This window comes from Oenanthe melanoleuca, chromosome 1 (assembly GCF_029582105.1).
Source record: "Oenanthe melanoleuca isolate GR-GAL-2019-014 chromosome 1, OMel1.0, whole genome shotgun sequence".
Taxonomy (NCBI): Eukaryota; Metazoa; Chordata; class Aves; order Passeriformes; family Muscicapidae; genus Oenanthe; species Oenanthe melanoleuca.
Window position 1 is genome coordinate 1,140,077 of NC_079333.1, and position 18,252 is coordinate 1,158,328.

Consider the following 18,252-nt stretch of genomic DNA (forward strand, 5'->3'; position numbering starts at 1 on the left):
TGCATAGGGAAGCATGGCAGCATCAGACTTCAGGAAACAGATGTTTTCAGCTCTCCCTCTCCTGTTCCACAGGGGTCAAACCTCAGAGACAAATTAGTAACAACAGATTTCAGGGAAGATGTTGAAAGGGAGCAAAAAAAAATAAAAAGAAGGACAACATAATCACATAATTTAAAAAGTCCCCAATGTACCTTAAAGGGAGGGGTGGATTTTCAGTCACTTGTTAAGGAATCAGTGCACAGTGAGTAATCTGTGCTTGGTTATTTCCTTCTAACCCTTGGGAGCAGCACTTGGTGCACCAGTGACAGCAGAGACTGTGCAATCTGGGAAGAGATTTTAGTGATGGGCTGCAGGGCACTGTCCATCCCAACCAACCAAATATCCCCAGGGCTGCAGGGCACTGTCCATCCTAAATAACCAACCCAACATCTCCAGGGCTCCTGGCACTGTCCATCCCAACCAACCCAACATCTGCAGAGCTCCTGGCACTGTCCATCCCAACCAACCCAACATCTCCAGGGCTGCAGGGCACTGTCCATCCCTGAACAACCCAACATCTCCAGAGCTCCTGGCACTGTCCATCCCTGAACAACCCAACATCTCCAGAGCTCCTGGCACTGTCCATCCCTGAACAACCCAACATCTCCAGGGCTCCTGGCACTGTCCATCCCTGAACAACCCAACATCTCCAGGGCTCCTGGCACTGTCCATCCCTGAACAACCCAACATCTCCAGGGCTCCTGGCACTGTCCATCCCAACCAACCAAATATCCCCAGGGCTCCTGGCACTGTCCATCCCAACCAACCCAACATCTCCAGGGCTCCTGGCACTGTCCATCCTGAACAACCCAACATCTCCAGGGCTGCAGGGCACTGTCCATCCTGAACAGCCCAACATCTCCAGAGCTCCTGGCACTGTCCATCCTGAACAACCCAACATCTCCAGAGCTCCTGGCACTGTCCATCCCAACCAACCCAACATCTCCAGGGCTCCTGGCACTGTCCATCCCTGAACAACCCAACATCTCCAGGGCTCCTGGCACTGTCCATCCTAAATAACCAACCCAACATCTCCAGGGCTGCTGGCACTGCCCATCCCAACCAACCCAACATCTCCAGGGCTGCTGATTCCCTGCCCCCAGCACCATTTGGAATGCCCAGACATTGCTCTGCAGTCTCCTCCATCACCACAGCTGGTGGGCTCATCACCTGTGTCCCCTGGCAATCAGGGCAGCTGGGACCAAGGCCAGGCCACAGGAGGGGCAGCACAGCTCAGTGCAGGTTCCTTGGCTGCTGCTGCTGCTGCTGCTGCTGCAGGGAGTGGTGAGTTTGTGCTCTCTGCTTCTGAGGTGTCTTTTTATGCACAAAAGTGTTGGATTTGTCACTTAAATTGCTGCGAGCTCTTAATTTTTTGCTGTTGTTCAAATGAAAAGTTTAAATTAAAGAAGAGTGTTGAAGGGAGCTGTAGGATGAGTTCATGGATAGACAGGTGATGTTTGATTAAAATGACAGCCCATCAAACTCCTCCCAGCAGCAGGATTTGTTCTGGGGTGCAGGGAGGTGCTTTGGAGAGCAGCATCACTGGCACAGACCCTGCTGGGGCTCACTGCCTTTAGTGCCTGGCAGCAGAAAATAAAAGTTTACAGCAAAGTTTACTTTTCCATAATGTCCCACTGCTTTCCAGAAATTTCCCACTGCTCAGGTGACACATTCGAGTGAGGAGCCCTTTTGGAGGGACAGGCAAAGGATGAGATAAAAGAATAAAAAGCCTAATGGTGAAATTAGGTCCCTGTTTGATTTTTAAAGGGCTGGGGGTGGAGGGCTGAGATCTCAGGTAACCATTTGTGCTCTGCTTTTGTTCTGTACAGCATTTTCTCTTTCCCCTTGGCTGTTTCTAAGATGAGGCAATTGGTTGTATTTACTGTCAGTGAGGACACACTGGCTTCAGTCCCTTCTGATCCCTGGAATGGAACAAACTCCACTCTGCATGGCTTGTAAAGCCCTGTCACAGCCCTTTCCCCAGCCACTTCTGCTCCTTGACGTTGCTGAAAACAAAATATTTGTTCTTCCGAATGCATTTTGTTTGTCCTCACTGACAGCTGGAACACTTTCTGCAAGTGGCAGCCCAGTACAAGGAGCACTGACAGCAATCTGCTGCTGCAAACGTCCTTCCCTTCTCGTTTTCTCCTGCTCCTTGCTTCCAAAATAGTCAGAAAATGTCAAGTTAGTCCTACTCAGGCTGTGAGACTGGAGTCAGGAGGGCAGTGTGAGTCAGGGAGCACTTCCATGGCACAGAGGAGGGAGGGAAGGAAGGAAGGAGCAGCTGGTTTGGGGGCCAGCCTGGCCCTGTTCTCCAGGGCTCCCCTGAAAAGACCCCTGAGCCCTCCCTGGAGGCTGAGCCTGGCCCTGGGAGGGTTCACACCGATTTACAGGAGAGCTGTGACATTTCCCAGCATAAACTCATTTAGTCTTAATGCCCCTCACACCTCAGGAGTGGGGACTGTGAGCATTTATTTGTCTCAAAGCCTGTCTGATTCCTCTCTCTGCTCTAATGAGGTGTTTTGCTAAGCCATTGTTTTCACCATAAATATATTCCCCTGGCTGCATCTTGGTGCTGGATTATTTGCTCCAGAATCTTTTCTTTTCATCTCAGAGATGAATATACATTTCAGGACCAGATTTTGAAATACCAGTTTGCTTCAGGAAACTTCTTATGAGCAAGTCTGGGAAGCCAGCACTAAATCACTTTTGTATATTTTATTTCCCAAGGAATCAGACCCACTTTGTTTATTATCCAGCAAAACCCCAAGCAGAATGTAAAAACCAAGACTGCATCAGAAAGGGCCATTATAAAAATACTGAAGCTGTCTTTCCTGGCAGTGGGGGAATACATTCCTTCACTTTAATATGAGAAAGAAATGGCACAATGGTAAAGAAATAGAAGCAAAGGCAACTGGAGAGTCTGAGAGGAAAGCTGATGTCTTTACAAACAGTCTGAACATCTCTGACATGGTTCTCAGGGCCCCTGCTGATTTTGGATCCTGGAACAGACCTGGGGTCTGCACAAGGCTGAGTGTCTGGACTTGGGGGTAAAATCAGAGATTCGAGGGGGGTGTGGGGTAGGTGGGGAGGCTGCACCTTCCTGGCACCTCAGCTGATGTGGCTGCAACCCCGAGGGAGAGAAAGAGAGAAAAACTGGGAGAGGGAGGGAGGGAGGGAGGGAGGGAGGGAGGGAGGGAGGGAGGGAGGGAGGGAGGGAGGGAGGGAGGGAGGGAGGTGAGTGTAAGGGAGGGACCCTTTGGGGGAATGCAGCAGAGTGGAACAAGGTGCCTTGTTGATCCCTGAGGGAACTGCCTGTGCTGCAGATCATTTTTCCCTGAGATCCCCGATGGTGTGCAGTGCTTGGTGTGGCTGAGATTCACACAGCTTGGAGCAGAGATTTCCTCTGTTTCCTGGAGATGCTGCAGTGGGGGAAGGAGAGCACAGGGTGGGAGCACTGGCCAACAAAGTGAGAGCCCACCAGGACAGTCCCTGTCCCTTTATGCAGCCATGTCATCCTTGGGAACAGAGCTGGCTGAGCCTGTGTGGGAGAGGAAATGAGGAGGGTCATCAGAAACTGAGGCAGGAGCTCAAGGGAGGAAATCACATCTCAGCAGCACATTAGGAGCAGATGTGCCCAGCCAAGGAGAGAGGACACACTCCACAAGGTACCCTCTGTTTTTTCCTGCAGGAACATGGGGTGGAACACCCACCTCATCCTTGGCAGCCCAGGTATATGGGCTGAAAAGAGGAACACCTACCAGGAGATGCCAACACTGGACAGAGCTCTGGACTGCATGGCAATGCTGATATGAGCAGGTCTCCTGCAGGAGCACATTTCCAGCAGGAGAGCAGCCTGTGCCATGCCAGGAGCAGCAGGCCCTGCTCTGGCCAGGGGAGGAGAGGGATCTGCTGGACTGTGTGGGTCCCATGCCTGGCACCCTGAGCCACAGATATTCCAGCCTTGGGGACACCAGTGCTCAGTGTGCCCCGATGCCATCAGGGCATGTGGGAGCAGAATCCATTCCTGGCAGGAGGATCCCAGCAGCTGCAGTGGCTTTAACTGGGAACAAACACCCCAGCCCTGCATCCTCGGCATGGAGTGTCTCAGAAATGGGAATTTCAGACACCCAAAAGGACGTGGTTGGGATTTTGGGCTGAGCCAGGAGGCATCAGCCAGCAGGTACCTGCCTGGTGTCTCAGATGGGGCTCTGCTGGGAGCTGAGACAGCAGGGAGCACCCACCACAGCAGCACTGCACCAGCAGCAGCTCTGCAGCATCACACAGACTTCCTGTAGAACATCTCAAGAAGGACAAACTGAGTGTTTCTTTTTTCCCCTTAATTAACACAAAATAAAAACCTCAATAAAACTTCTCTCAACTCATCTCTGTGACTCCCTACCATGATATGATTCGGGATCTGGGGAGCTGTGTCAGATATGTTGGGTTATTTTTAAACCAGTAAAGGTTGCTTTAGGTCATTTATTCCTTCTTAGGGGTTATTTGAGGACATTTGGGGTCACGAGGTCTTGATCCAGGTTACTTCAGGTCATTGGGGTAGTTTGAGGTCACTTGAGGTCCTGATTGGGGTTATTTCAGGTCATTGGGGTCATTTGAGGTCACAGGGGTTACTTGAGGTCATTTGAAAATTTTCTGATTTCTCCAGGGGTTACTTTAGGTCATTTTAGAGCCCAGTCGGGGTCATTTGAGGTCATGATCGGGTTACTTCAGGTCACTGGGGTCAGCTGAGGTCATGATCCAGGTTACTTCAGGTCATTGGGGTCGTTTGAGGTCAATTGAGGATTTTTTTTTTTAATTTTCTGGGGTTACTTGAGGTCATTTGAGAATTTTCTGATTTTTTCAGGGGTTATTTTAGGTCATTTTATAGCCCATTCAGGGTCATTTGAGGTCATGATTGGGTTACTTCAGGTCATTGAGGTCATGATCCAAGTTACTTCAGGTCATTGGGGTCATTTGAGGTCAATTGAGGATTTTTTAATTTTCTGGGGTTATTTGAGGTAATTTGAAAAATTTCTGCTTTTTTCAGGGGTTACTTTAGGTCATTTTAGAGCCCTTTCAGGGTCATTTGAGGTCATGATCCAGGTTACCTCAGGTCATTGGGGTCAGTTGAGGTCATGATCCAGGTTACTTTGGGTCATTGGGGGTCATTTGATGTCATGATCAGGTTACTTCAGGTCATTGGGGTTGTTTGAGGTCATTTGATTCTTTGTTAATTGATTCAGGGATTACCTGAGGTGGTTTTAGGCCCTGGTAGCACTGCTTGCTTTCATTTGGGATTACTGGAATGGGGAGCCCAGCTGGATCTGCCTTTGGGCTTTGCTGTCCAGAACACCCAGCCAGGACTGCAGGGACAGCAGCCAGGACAGCTGGACACCAGTGGACCCATCACACTGGGGTCAGGGTCTCTGAAGCCCCAGGGATTTGGAATTCTGGAAGAAAAGAATGAGCTCAGATCTATGTAGCCATGGGCAGGGAGCTGCAGTGACTAATGGGCTAACACAAACTGGCAGTGCCTGCTTTGTTCTCTGGGTTCCTGCCACACCTCGTGCAGGGACCAGGCTTTATTGGAATCACGTTGCAGAACTGCCCTGTCTCCTGTCAGGACACAAGCCTTGCTGTCTGTGGGCTGTCCTGGCACATCCCTGCATTTATTTCAAGTGCACAGCAAGGTCTCAGCTAGACACAGCTGTCTCCAGAGCCCCTTTTCCTGCAGTACCAAACCCTAAACATGGATAACACATAGGATAAACTCAGCACCCATTCAGTGCCAAATGCCTTCCTTGCAGAGAGAAAACATCATCCTTTAAAAGGGCTTTTCCCACTGGAATCTGTGGGAACCTGGAAACAGAAAAGTTTAGACTTTCTGTGCTAACAAGCACTAACCCCCAGGAAAACACTGCTTTTGGCCTGAAGCTGTAGGAAAAGCTTCCAAAATTAAGTAACAGAACTAAAATCACGAGTGTGTAGTTTAAATAAAAGTGTGTAATATCACACAGTAGAAAACTTGGAATTTAAAGTTTTAAAATACAGAAACATAGAAAACAAAATTAAGGTTTTAGAGCTGAAGTTTTGTCTTTCACCTTCTTCTTCATAAGTCTAAGTAATCTTGTTTAATTGAATAAAAAAAAATCCACATTGCAGGTCACAAGTAGTCAGTTATTAGGTTAAAAGTAAAAATAATTTAGGTGTCCATTCTTAATCAGACAGTGTGGCCTTAAAAGGCCTTGTAGAAAAAAAAAAGATACATCTCCATTTTTAGCTTGTTAGCTGAAAGTTCTGTAAAACTCACTGTAATATAAATAAGAATTAATACACATCTAAATCCTAACAAAAAATAGCATTTCTTGCACCTTTATCCCAACTCTAGCAAAAAAAAAAAAAAAAGAATAAACTGCAATAGAATCCACAAGGTGGGAATTTCAGGAGGCAGCCCCCACATCTCCAGCCCTGGCAATCAGGGCTGGGTTCCAAGCCAGGGTTTAGAGACTTTGAGCTCCTCTTTTGATCCACTGGGAAAAGAGAGAAATGGGGCAATATGGAGTCATCAGGTGCTAATGTCAGACATCAAAAGCTCAGGTTTTCTTTGAAATTGATGCTAAATGCTCAAATAAAAGAGTTTTATCTTTCTGCTCTTTGGAAATAAAGTTACCAGTGCAAATGGCACACCCAGTTCCAATGTGATCCCTAGATGGAACCACTGATAGTGGAAGCATTCAGGATCCTCTAATTAATGTTACAGAAAACTGTACTTAATTACTTCTTAAGCACTTACATCTGCATAAAGTTGCATTACACTGAATACATCATCATTTAAATCCATTACCTCCACATAAACACGTATCAGATTTGCATTGCAAATGTCTTCATCCTTTGCTTTGTTAATCACAAATGTCATATCTAAACGACTCCAAAATGTGCGGTTCTGGCTTACCCACCAAATAGCTCCATATTAAACAAAATATGCATTAAAGGACAAAATTACAATAAAATAGGTGGAGTTCCTCAGGGTAGTGGAAATCATTACCAAAGTCACCAGAATGGCTCCACTGAAATCAGCTGTCAGTGACAGCTGCAGTGACAGACTTGATAAGACAACAGAAAAAAAGACTAGGTTCAAGGCAAGAAAACCTGTTTACAACTGTTTTCTTCAATTTCCAGCTAGAATTAGTGAGTGCTGATTTGACTGCTCAAGTGATGAGCTGGAGACATTAAACCTGTTTTGTGGTGCCTCGAAGATTCCCACTGCAAGATCTGAGCTGGTTGCCTTCCATGCAAATGCTCAGGAGTTAATGCATGTCATGGATTTCTGTGGAGCACAGCACTGTCTCATCTAAGTTCATCTGAAGCCAAGTTAATAAAAGGCTTCTTTAATTAAATGCAGCTTTCCACGTTCTCTTTCAAGTGGAGCAGTCAAATGAATACCCAGAGACATTGCTCTGCTCAGCCCAAACAGCAATTTCAGCCTTGGGGGGTCAGGCTGAGCCCTGTGCCATGGAATTATCCCTTAAATGCTGCCATCCACCACTGCTGGGCCAGGAACCAGAAATCCCCTCTGAACTGGACCTTTTTGGGCACTGCCACATGCAGACTGCAAGGCTTCCAGCTGGGAATAATAAATACAATAATAAAAAACAGTCCAGCTGCAAACGCTGCTGGATCCTGCAGGACCGACAGACAGACAGACAGACAGGGTCAGGCTGCAATCCCAAGTCAGCCTGGCAAGCACCAGGCAGCTGGAGCAATGTCAGGGCTTGGCTTTCTGGGTGTGCTGAGCGTGGGCAGGAGCTCTCCCTGCTCCAGCAGGAGCCTGTGCATTCCCTGGCTGGTCAATTGTACTTCACATTATTTACACTCATACATACTTGCCATTAGCACAGGGCTGAGGGTCTGTCCTGAGTTTTACAAGGAGTAGGTGCTGCCTACAGAGCAGGCTGCAAACAGCAGGGAACCAAAACTCACAGCAAATCCCGGGGAAGCGATCACACCTCTGTTCCATACAGAGGAGATGAGGACACAGCAGCTCCAGGAGCATCAGAGAGATCCATGGGCAGTGCCAGGGCCCCTGTGGGGCAGCACAAACATCTCAGTGCCAGCACTAGGGGATGGAGGTTTCTCCACTCACTGAGCCGTGCTGCCAGCCCCAGGCTGCTCCCAGAGCAGAAATCCCTGCTCAGAGGGAAATCCCTGCCCTTGGCACCTCAGGGGCTGGGGTGGGCACAGCAGCTCCTTCCCCCAGCCCAGCACAGGCTGATCATGTTCCCTGAGAGCCTCCTGCTGCTGTCCCCACACCATTCCTCATTCCAGATGAATGGGACTGTGCTCCAACCAAACACCTGTGTGAGAGCAGTGAGAACAGCTCCTGCAGAGGGCAGAGACCCAACCAACAGTCCACAGCAAAGCAGCAAAACCCCTCCACCATTACACAGCTGGAGGCAAATTGAGAAGTCACTCAATCAGCACACGTGAAGGAGGAGGATCACAGGATGGCCTGGGTCGTGGCAGTGTCCAAAGCCAGGCTGGGGTGGTGGCAGGTGTCCCTGGGCTGGATGGGGTGGTGGCACCATGGGGTGGCAGGTGTCCCTGGGCTGGATGGGGTGGTGGCACCATGGGATGGTGGCACTATGGGATGCTGGCAGGTGTCCCTGGGCTGGATGGGATGGTGGCACCATGGGATGCTGGCAGGTGTCCCCGGGCTGGCTGAGCTGCTCCTCGGGGCGCTGCTGTCCCACGTCCCCAGCCTAGACGTAGGCATGGCCGGGCCTGGGCCCCGCGGCCCGCTCCAGCCGGGGGTAGCCGTGGCCGCCCGCCCCGGCCCGGCAGGAGCTGTGGCAGTAGATGGCCCCGGCAGCCAGCAGCAGGGCGCTGCTGGCCCAGCCCACGAACAGCGCCGTGCCCAGCTCCCGTTTCAGGGCCGCGGGCACCCGCGGGTCGTGGAAGTCCCTGACGATGCTGCCGCCGGTCCAGGACGGCGGGACCAGCGCCAGCGCCCCCGCCAGCAGCGCGGCCGTGCCCGCGGCCAGCAGCGCGGGGCTGCCCGCCCGGGGGCCCCGCTGGCCCCGCTGCAGCCCCGCGATGGCCAGCAGGAACGACAGCAGGGCCAGCCCCGCCGCCGCGCACATCAGCGCCCGCAGGGCCTCCAGCGCCGGCGGCAGCGCCAGCAGCGAGTCGTACAACTTGCACTGCAGCCTGAGGCCCAGCTGGCTGATGCAGTCCATCCACAGCCCCTCCCAGATGCTCTCAAACACCACCATGTTGCTCTCCACGTAGGCAGAGACCCTCCACTGGGGCATGGCCGTGGCTGCCAGCGTGCCCACCATGCCCACGCCGCCGAAAATCAGCCCGGTGATCTGCAGCACGCAGCTAGAGGCCATGCTGCTCCAAAGCTGCTCCAAAACTGCTCCAAAGATGCTCCAAAGCTGCTCCTAAAGATGCTCCAAAGCTGCTCCTAAAGATGCTCCAAAGCTGCTCCAAAGCTGCTCCCAAAGATGCTCCAGCTCTCCACAGTCACTTACTCACACAAGCCATGGGCAGCAGCACAGGGATGGCTCCCACAGTCGCACAGCACAGGGATGGCTCCCACACTCACACAGCACAGGGATGGCTCCCACAGTCACTCACACAGCACAGGGATGGCTCCCACAGTCACTCTCACAGCACAGGGATGGCTCCCACAGTCACTCTCACAGCACAGGGATGGCTCCCACACTCACACAGCACAGGGATGGCTCCCACAGTCACTCTCACAGCACAGGGATGGCTCCCACAGTCACTCACACAGCACAGGGATGGCTCCCACAGTCACTCACACAGCACAGGGATGGGTCCCACAGTCACTCACACAGCACAGGGATGGCTCCCACAGTCACTCACACAGCACAGGGATGGCTCCCACAGTCACTCTCACAGCACAGGGATGGCTCCCACAGTCACTCTCACAGCACAGGGATGGCTCCCACAGTCACACAGCACAGGGATGGCTCCCACAGTCACACAGCACAGGGATGGCTCCCACAGTCACTCTCACAGCACAGGGATGGCTCCCACAGTCACACAGCACAGGGATGGCTCCCACAGTCACACAGCACAGGGATGGGTCCCACAATCACTCTCACAGCACAGGGATGGCTCCCACAGTCACACAGCACAGGGATGGCTCCCACAGTCACTCACACAGCACAGGGATGGGTCCCACAGTCACTCACACAGCACAGGGATGGGTCCCACAGTCACTCACACAGCACAGGGACGGGTCCCACAGTCGCTCACACAGCACAGGGATGGCTCCCACAGTCACTCTCACAGCACAGGGATGGCTCCCACAGTCACTCACACAGCACAGGGATGGCTCCCACAGTCACTCACACAGCACAGGGATGGCTCTCCTGGTGCAGCACCTTGGGTTCTGGGCACAGGCTCTCTCCAGCAGGTGCAAACCCATTCCTGAGTTCTGCTGCAATTTATTGGCCTTGGGATGCCCTGTGAGTGCAGCCCATCAAGCCCAACAGGTTTGCAGCCAATGGCAGCCTGGTAGAGGTGTGGCAGGGCTCATCTCACTGCTCCTCACAGGCTGCCTCAAGTGCTGCTGTAATTAAGCAAGTGGCAGGGATTCAATTAAAGGTGCCTAATTGCAGGGCTAACCATTGCTTAACTGCAAGATTGCAGCTCTGTTGCAGTCCAGTAGAGAAAGCCTGAACTTCCATCTGCTGAAATATTGTTTGAAATGGATCATTACAGTTGTTCCTACAACAAAAGCTAAACCTGAGGCTTGAGTGGGGCTTATTTCCTAAGTGCTGCAGCCCTGGGAAAACAGCTGATTATTATTTTCCTTTGAATCAAGCCAACAGGTACTTGGTGTAAGCCCTTTAATGTAGATTTCTCGTTTTGATCAAATACAAAAGCCTAATCATGATATTAGACAGGTACAGGAAAGTCAAGTATTCCAATCAACATCAAAGCTTTGCTCTAGCAGCTCCAAAATTCACAAGGGCAACAAAGCAAAGAAGTGGCAGAGCTTCCCAGCTGCTGCTTTTTAGTGCCAGAGCACAGGCACAGTGAGGAGCTGCTCCTCTCTGAGCAGCAGCAGGGAAGGGTGGGCACTGTGTCCCACACCTGAGTCCTGCCCAGGTGGCACTGGGGGATGCTGTGGTGTGGAGGGATGTGCAGGGTGTACAGAGCCCCTCCCAGAGTGAGCCAGCCTGCTCAGAGCCCTGCAAGCCTGGACAAACACACATTCCAGGGCTGATCTGCCCCAGGCAGCCCAGAGCTGCTGCTGCACTCTGGCTTGGGCTGCTTCCTCCTCCTGCCCTGAGCAGGGCTGGGTGGGGACAGCTCTCAGCCATGGTGGAGCTCATGTGCTGCTGCTCACTCAGCTCTTTGAATAAGTTCAATAAACTGGCCCACCAAAGACTATAAATGCCCCCAGAAGTGCTGCTGAAGGAAGACATGTTCTGGTTTGTTGTATTTTTTTTTTTTTTTGGCTTGTGCACTCTGTGTGTTTGGAAATATCAGACATTGCTTTTGATGGTATTAATTTAATTACAGCTTTAGGTGCCTACACAACAGGATCAAAGCCAAAGTTAAACCCATGGAAAGGGAATATCCACCCAAACCACCCACAGCCCAGTTACTTCTTGGAAGGAAGTGCCAGACAATGCAAATTGCTCCATCTAATGTCCCATTTCCATGTGGAAAATGCTCCCAAGGGATCTGGGCAATTCAGCTTCGAGTCGACAACCTGGAATCTGGAAAGAAAAACAAAGACTTCACCTGAGGTGTGAAACAGAAAATAAAAAATAAATCCATCATCAGGTCAGTCCTTACAGGGAGAGGAGTTTTACATCACTCTTCCCCAGACAGGAAAGAAGAACCCTGTGATGCAGAAATTTGAGCACAAAGAAATGAGATGAAATCAGGAGCCAGGGATGGGTGTACAAGGAACTCCCTTCTCTGGCAGGACACTGCTCCCTCAGGAGAACACTGCACAAGGACCTGTGCTAATAAACTTCAGCACAGTCTCCACCCATCTTGCTGGACTTCTGAATGCCCCAAACTGGCTTTTTGATTTCTTATTTTAACTCCAGAACCAGAAATCGATTTATGATGGAAAATCCCTCAGAAAACCAGCATTCAAATGTCATTTCTTTTTTTAAACAGAAAAACTCTTTGTGCATGTTTTCAGGCAGGCAGCTCCTGAAGGTGAGCACAGCTGGAGCACAGACCATGCCTAATGCCCTGAATCCATTCTCCTGCCTGCCTTATCTGTCAGGGCTGTGGGAAATAATTCTCCTTGGATGCTCCAGGAGGGTCAGCAGTTGAGGCCATGCAGAAAATCACCAGGGCATGGTGCAGAGGAGATGAAAACTGCTCTGAGAAATAGGATTAAAATGCAGCAATACATCCAGGGAGGGCAAAATGGCCGAGTGGGGTTCATTTTCAGCAGGAATTAGATCCTCTGGTGGGTGAGATCCTGTGCAGGTGTCAGCAGGAGAGGGGGGGACTCTGCTGTGGGTCCCTTTGTTGGAACCTGAGGGGAAGGAGGCAGCAGAAGGAAACCACCAAGTGGAATCTGAAAGCAAATTTCAGCAGCTTTAAAGGAGCTTTGCAGCTTTCAGAAGTTTACAGGAGACAGGCTGGGATAAAACCCAAAACCACTATGAACACCTTGCAGCTGGAAAACCTCCTGAACCTCTCAGGTGCCAGTGAGTCCCTGGCTTTGCTGACCTGTGGAAAAAAACCACCTTCTGCAGGTAAATGCTGTGTTTGGGTCAGCTGGAGGGGCTCTTCCAGCCCTGTGCTCCCCAGGGAGCTGCAGCTCCATTTGGAGGTGCTCAGGAGAGGCTTGGCTGGCTGGGGCATTCCCAAACCTCCCTGAACAATTCCTCTCTCCTAGAGCACAAACCACCAATGCTCCCAGGGTGGGCACAGCAGACAGCACAGATTTGGGGTCAGGTGTGAGGAAATAGAAGGAAATCCCTGCTTACACCTGAGTAGATTTTGGAAGGCTCCTCCCTGTGCACCATCCCTGTGCTGTGCTGTTTGGATGCTTCCCTGCCTCCAGGGGACAGGACCAGCTCTTATGCAAACATGCCCACCCCAAAATCTGCCTCCAAAGGGGAAAATGGGACTGAGGGAGCACACAGCCTTTACACCTCAGCTCTCCCTGCATCTCTCAGATTTACATTTGCTCTTCCCTTCAAATCAGGATGATCATTTGAATCTCTCCCTGGGGCACCACCTTCTGTTCCCTCTCTGGCTCTTAAAGTGCTGATGCCCCTCTAAAAGGAAGAAGTAGAGCATCCCCAGCCCACAGGATTAGCAGAGCCTGCCAATGAGCCTCGGTGTTTAATTAGTTATAGGCATCAGTAATGGAAACACTGAACTGCCCCCCTAAAGCAGGATTAATTCCTCTTTAAACAACCTCTCTACCTTTCATTTCAGAGTGCTTATCCATGCACATGCACCTATAGAGAAAGCCAGGGACTCTAATCCTGTCCTAATGCACAGCCACAATGTCCAGAGCCCATCATGTGCTGTCAGCAGCAGCACACAGGCTGGCTGTGCTGCAGCCTAATGAGCTGGGCTGGAGGCTCAGAAGCACTTCTGGGGCAGGCAGGTGTGGAGATTTACCAAAGGCACAGTCCCAGTTGAGGATTTCCAGAGTTCCAGTGGTCTGCAGGCTGCAGGGAGCCAGGCAGGGGGAGCCCAGCAGGCTGGGGCTGCTGTACCCCTGCATACCTGCATCCTTCCATCCATCCCTGCCTGCATCCCTGCATGCCTCCCTGCCTGCATCCCTCCCTGCATCCCTGCCTGCATCCTTCCATTCATCCCTGCCTGCATCCCTGCATCCCTGCATCCCTGCCTACATCCTTCCATCCATCCCTGCCTGCATCCCTGCATCCCTGCCTACATCCTTCCATCCATCCCTGCCTGCATCCTTCCATCCATCCCTGCATCCCTGCATCCCTCCCTGCATCCCTGCCTACATCCCTGCATCCTTCCATCCATCCCTGCATCCCTGCATCCCTGCCTGCATCCTTCCATCCCTGCATCCCTGCCTGTATCCCTGCATCCCTGCATCCCTGACTGCATCCCTGCATCCCTACATCCCTCCCTGTATCCCTGCCTACATCCCTGCATCCCTGCATCCCTGCATCCCTGCATCCCTGCCTACATCCCTGCATCCCTGCCTGCATCCTTCCATCCATCCCTGCATCCCTGCCTGCATCCCTGCACCCTGCTGTGCAGGTGAACCTCTGGAAGTGCACGGAGAGCAGCCTGGGGACTGCCTGGGATCTGTTTTGGGGACACTCCTGGGTGGCTCAGCTCCCTGCTGCCTGTGGCTGTCCCTCCCCAGCCTTACCTGCAGGGTTATCAGCTGTGTTTCCAGCTCTTCAGAGGGCTGCTCAGTGGAAGCACTCTGCACCTTAATGCTCCCATTGCTTCCTGTGGGATTTTGGGGTGATGCTGCTGCATCTCCAGCCTGTGGTGAGGGAAAAGGTGATCCTGGATCTGTTTTCACTTCAGGAGAAAATGGCCTGGAGCCAGCAGAGGCTGCCTTTAATATTGCTGCCTGCACTTCTGTTCAGTTTTAAATGTTAGGAGATGAGAGGGCATCTCCTGCCCCTCTCTTCAAGCATGGCACATTTTGGGGTGGGAGGAACACCTGCTCTGCTTAAGAGGGATTGTCCCATGTTCCTTGGGGCACTGAGCTCCAACTCCAGCTTTGAGGCAACCCCTGCCTGATGCTGAAGAACTGCCATTATTGTCTGTCACCTCCTGCCACACACCCGAAATCCCCAGCCTGACAGCCACGTCCTGGGCACTGAGGAACCTGCAATGAAACCCTAGAGTAATCAAAGATTAAACACTCTTCTGAGGATTTAATCCACTAAACTGCCTCAGGCTGTACAAGGAATTTGTCCCACGGGGAGCAGAACAACCTGGCACAAATAGACTCTGCTGCCTGCAGACAGCAGCTCCAGCTGCACTGGGGGCTCCTGAGGGCACTGAGATCCTGGGAATAGAGAAATTCCCAGGGCAGCACTGGCTGTTTCCAGCAGAGCAGCCACCCCTGGAGGGCTCATTGCAGGAACAACTGTGGGTGTTTATCCTCTGAGGAGGGCAAGGGAGCAGCTTTTCCCGAGGGAGCCTCACCCTCCTGAGCAGGGGATCAGGCTGTGCATCCACTGGCACTGCCCAGGGGGAGCAGGTGCCCTGGAGAGGCTCCAGCTCCAGGGAATGTGGCACCTGCCCCAAGTGCAGAGCAGAGGGGGACAGGGCAGAGCCCTGCTTTCATCTCTGAAAGCAGTGCTGCTTATTCCTCAAATAATTTCTCTTGTCCCTAAGCAGGAAAAAAAAAGGGTTTCACATCATAAACTTCCAATGAAATATTTAAAACAGTCAGACTCCAGAACAAGGATGTTGTTCTCCATTAAACACCACAAATTGAATTATGTTCCCAGTTCAGTCAAAGGCAAAATTCCATTGATTTCTGTGGGTCTGGAGTTACACTTTATTAATTAGTTGCAAAATTCCATTAAAATATTGCTGCTATTGATTGGTTTGGGTAATTCATTAAATCAATTTGTCTGGAACTACTTATTTTTTACTTGTTTCTTTACATTGTTGCTTATTATGGCAAGATGATCTTAATGGGAATAATACAATTTAAACTTTGAATGGGACCTGTGAGCAAATCCTATGGTTGTTTGTGTTCTTTATGCCTATAAGCTATGCTGGTGTGAGGGGGTCTCAGCAAAAATCTTGGCCTGATTGTACAAAATACCCCTGTATTATAAAAAAATTAAAAATATAAATTTTAAAAAATATCTATATGCACACCACAGAGTCCTGTGGCAAGCAAGCAGCACAGTGTTTTTGCTCTGTGCAGTGCTGGAAAATAAATGCTGTAAGCCATGAGTTTGCTGCCTCTAAAATAAGGCTTGAATGAGTTTGACCTAAATGGGCTACAAAGGAAATATTAACTTTCCCTGAAAGGAGGATAATTAGGATGTACATAGAGAGCTGTGTTTATTCTCTGAAATAAGGGATATTTTTTCATGTATTTCAGCTTACCTTCCTCTGCTGGATAAACTCTCCATGCAACCCTCCATTAAGCCTACAGTAAATCAATCCCTTAGTGAATGCTTTTCTTTTAAACCATTATTATCTTGTCTTTATTCACTGTTATCCCTTCTTTCCCAGGCAGAAAAAAAAAAAAAAAAACCTCAGCAGCTTAACTCCACTCTTCATTGCAACAGGCCAGAATTTCATAGCCTGCTGTAATTTTAAGCCCTTTATTGCTGTTTGTCATACAAAGTGCACCCCAAAGCAAGAGCAGAGCCACACAACCTGAAACCAGTTCCAAAGTGCTGCCAAAATAACCCAAAGTATTACCAAAATAACCCAAGGTACTATCAAAATAACCCAAGTTACTATCAAAATAATCCAAGGTGCTATCAAAATAATCCAAGGTGCTATCAAAATAATCCAAGGTACTATCAAAATAACCCAAATTTGCAATCAAAATGACCCAGTTTAGTACCAAAATAGCATTACCCAGAGCTCACAGGGGTGGCTGTGCCCTCAGCACAGAGCAGCAAGGGGCCAAGGCAGGTTCTCACCACCCTAACCCTGAATCCCTCTGGAAGAGCTGGAAGCAGCCAGAGCCACTTGGGCTAAATGTGCCTTCTGAGAGAAATGCTCTGCACTGGAGTGGTTATTTTACAAAAAGAATAAAAAGCCCCAAGCCCTGCCCTTAACTGTGCTGTGCTCATGCTGAGGATGGACCAGCCCCATCAGGGAAACCCTGGTGGGGTTCCTGGGTGCTGAAATCAGGAATATTCCACCTCAGCTCAGTGGCAAGGTTCCAGGGGAAGGCAGAGCCAGCTCCTGCCATGGGGCCTCTGCTCCCAAATCACTTTTGTTCTGATGGATGCACAGAAAGTCACCCCAAACCTGAAACAGCTCTGCAGGGGACAAGCAAAGGAGACCCAGATCTGCCAGTACCTGTAAATATATATATATATATATACACACACCTCTAGACATCCCTTTTGCTGCACACCAAGCTGTGGGAACAGGCAGGATTCCAGAGATACCCATAAAATGCCAGGTGAAGATCCCTGTGAAAACCAGAACAACAGAAACCACAGGTAAAAATCTAAGAGAAAAAACCCCAAGCAGACAGGGAACAGTTGGTCCTTTTTACAGATTCTTACAGCTAGGAATGTATGATGAAATATTCAGCCTAATCTCTGAATGTGCATGGGAAATAAAAACCCAGGCACAAACTAGAATGCTTTTGTGGCAAAATTGAACTCCATATGTTAAGAGAAAACCTAATTTGTTGCAGGGTAAAAGAGCAATTTAGGATATAACCACCTAGATATTGAAATACAAGCCTGCTGCTATTCATCTGAACTTTCTTACCTCTGGATTTTCTCCTGTCATTTTTATCTCTTCAAAAGCAGCAAGCAAATGCAGGAGTGCTAAATGTGCCAGCTCGCTCTGCCAGAGAGAGAGGAGGGATAAAAGTCCCATTTGCAGGGAGGATTTCATGCTCCCCACGTGTTTCTGTGTGTAAAACCACAGTTAGGAGGGGAGGCTAAGGGAGAAACAGCCTACAAATCTTTTTCCATTCAGTTTGTGTTTAATATCCAGTGGCTTAGCAAGCTCTGCAGCTGGCCACAAAAAGCACGGGGAAATGGAAGGCAGGGGACTCCCTTCTGCCCCTGGACTTCAGGAAAACTGGGTGGGGAAATCTCTTGGATAACCAGATTGCTGCAATCACAGAAGAATTCGAGCCAGAAGGAGCCCCTGAGCACCATCTCATCCACCCACCTGAGGCTGTGCCTGAAAACCACGAGGCTAAGAACCCACTCAAGGTCCATTTGCACCACCAAAACCATCCCTGAGCTTTCCTGGGGGAAGAGGGGGTCAAATCCTGCTCCCCAAGGAGGGATTTAGGAGAGCCTAGGAGGGAGGAAAGGAGGAGATGCGCCTGCTCAGCATTTCCCTGCTGGAAGGGATTTAGCAGAGGCAGCACAGGAAAATGGAGTGATCACTGCACAGCTCTGCAGCCCCTGGGTGCCACTCAGAGAGCAAGGGAAAAGCTCCAGCCCCAGCAGAACAAACAAACACTCCAATAATCCATCAGGAGGCAAACACAAGCTGGGCACAAACAGCAGGGCT

At 50.4% G+C, this 18,252-nt stretch overlaps 1 protein-coding gene across 1 annotated transcript; it reads right to left on the minus strand.

The window, feature by feature from the left end:
- Positions 1 to 8,798: 8,798 nt before the first annotated feature.
- On the minus strand, positions 8,799 to 9,431 carry LOC130260442 (claudin-17-like). Its single transcript, XM_056505909.1, has one exon. The coding sequence runs from the start codon at positions 9,429 to 9,431 to the stop codon at positions 8,799 to 8,801; it is 633 nt and encodes a 210-aa protein (XP_056361884.1).
- Between the last annotated feature and the right edge of the window lie 8,821 nt (positions 9,432 to 18,252).

Coding starts and splice junctions, on each gene's coding strand:
- LOC130260442 (XM_056505909.1), bottom strand. CDS start 9,431: ATGGCCTCTAGCTGCGTGCTGCAGATCACCGGGCTGATTTTCGGCGGC.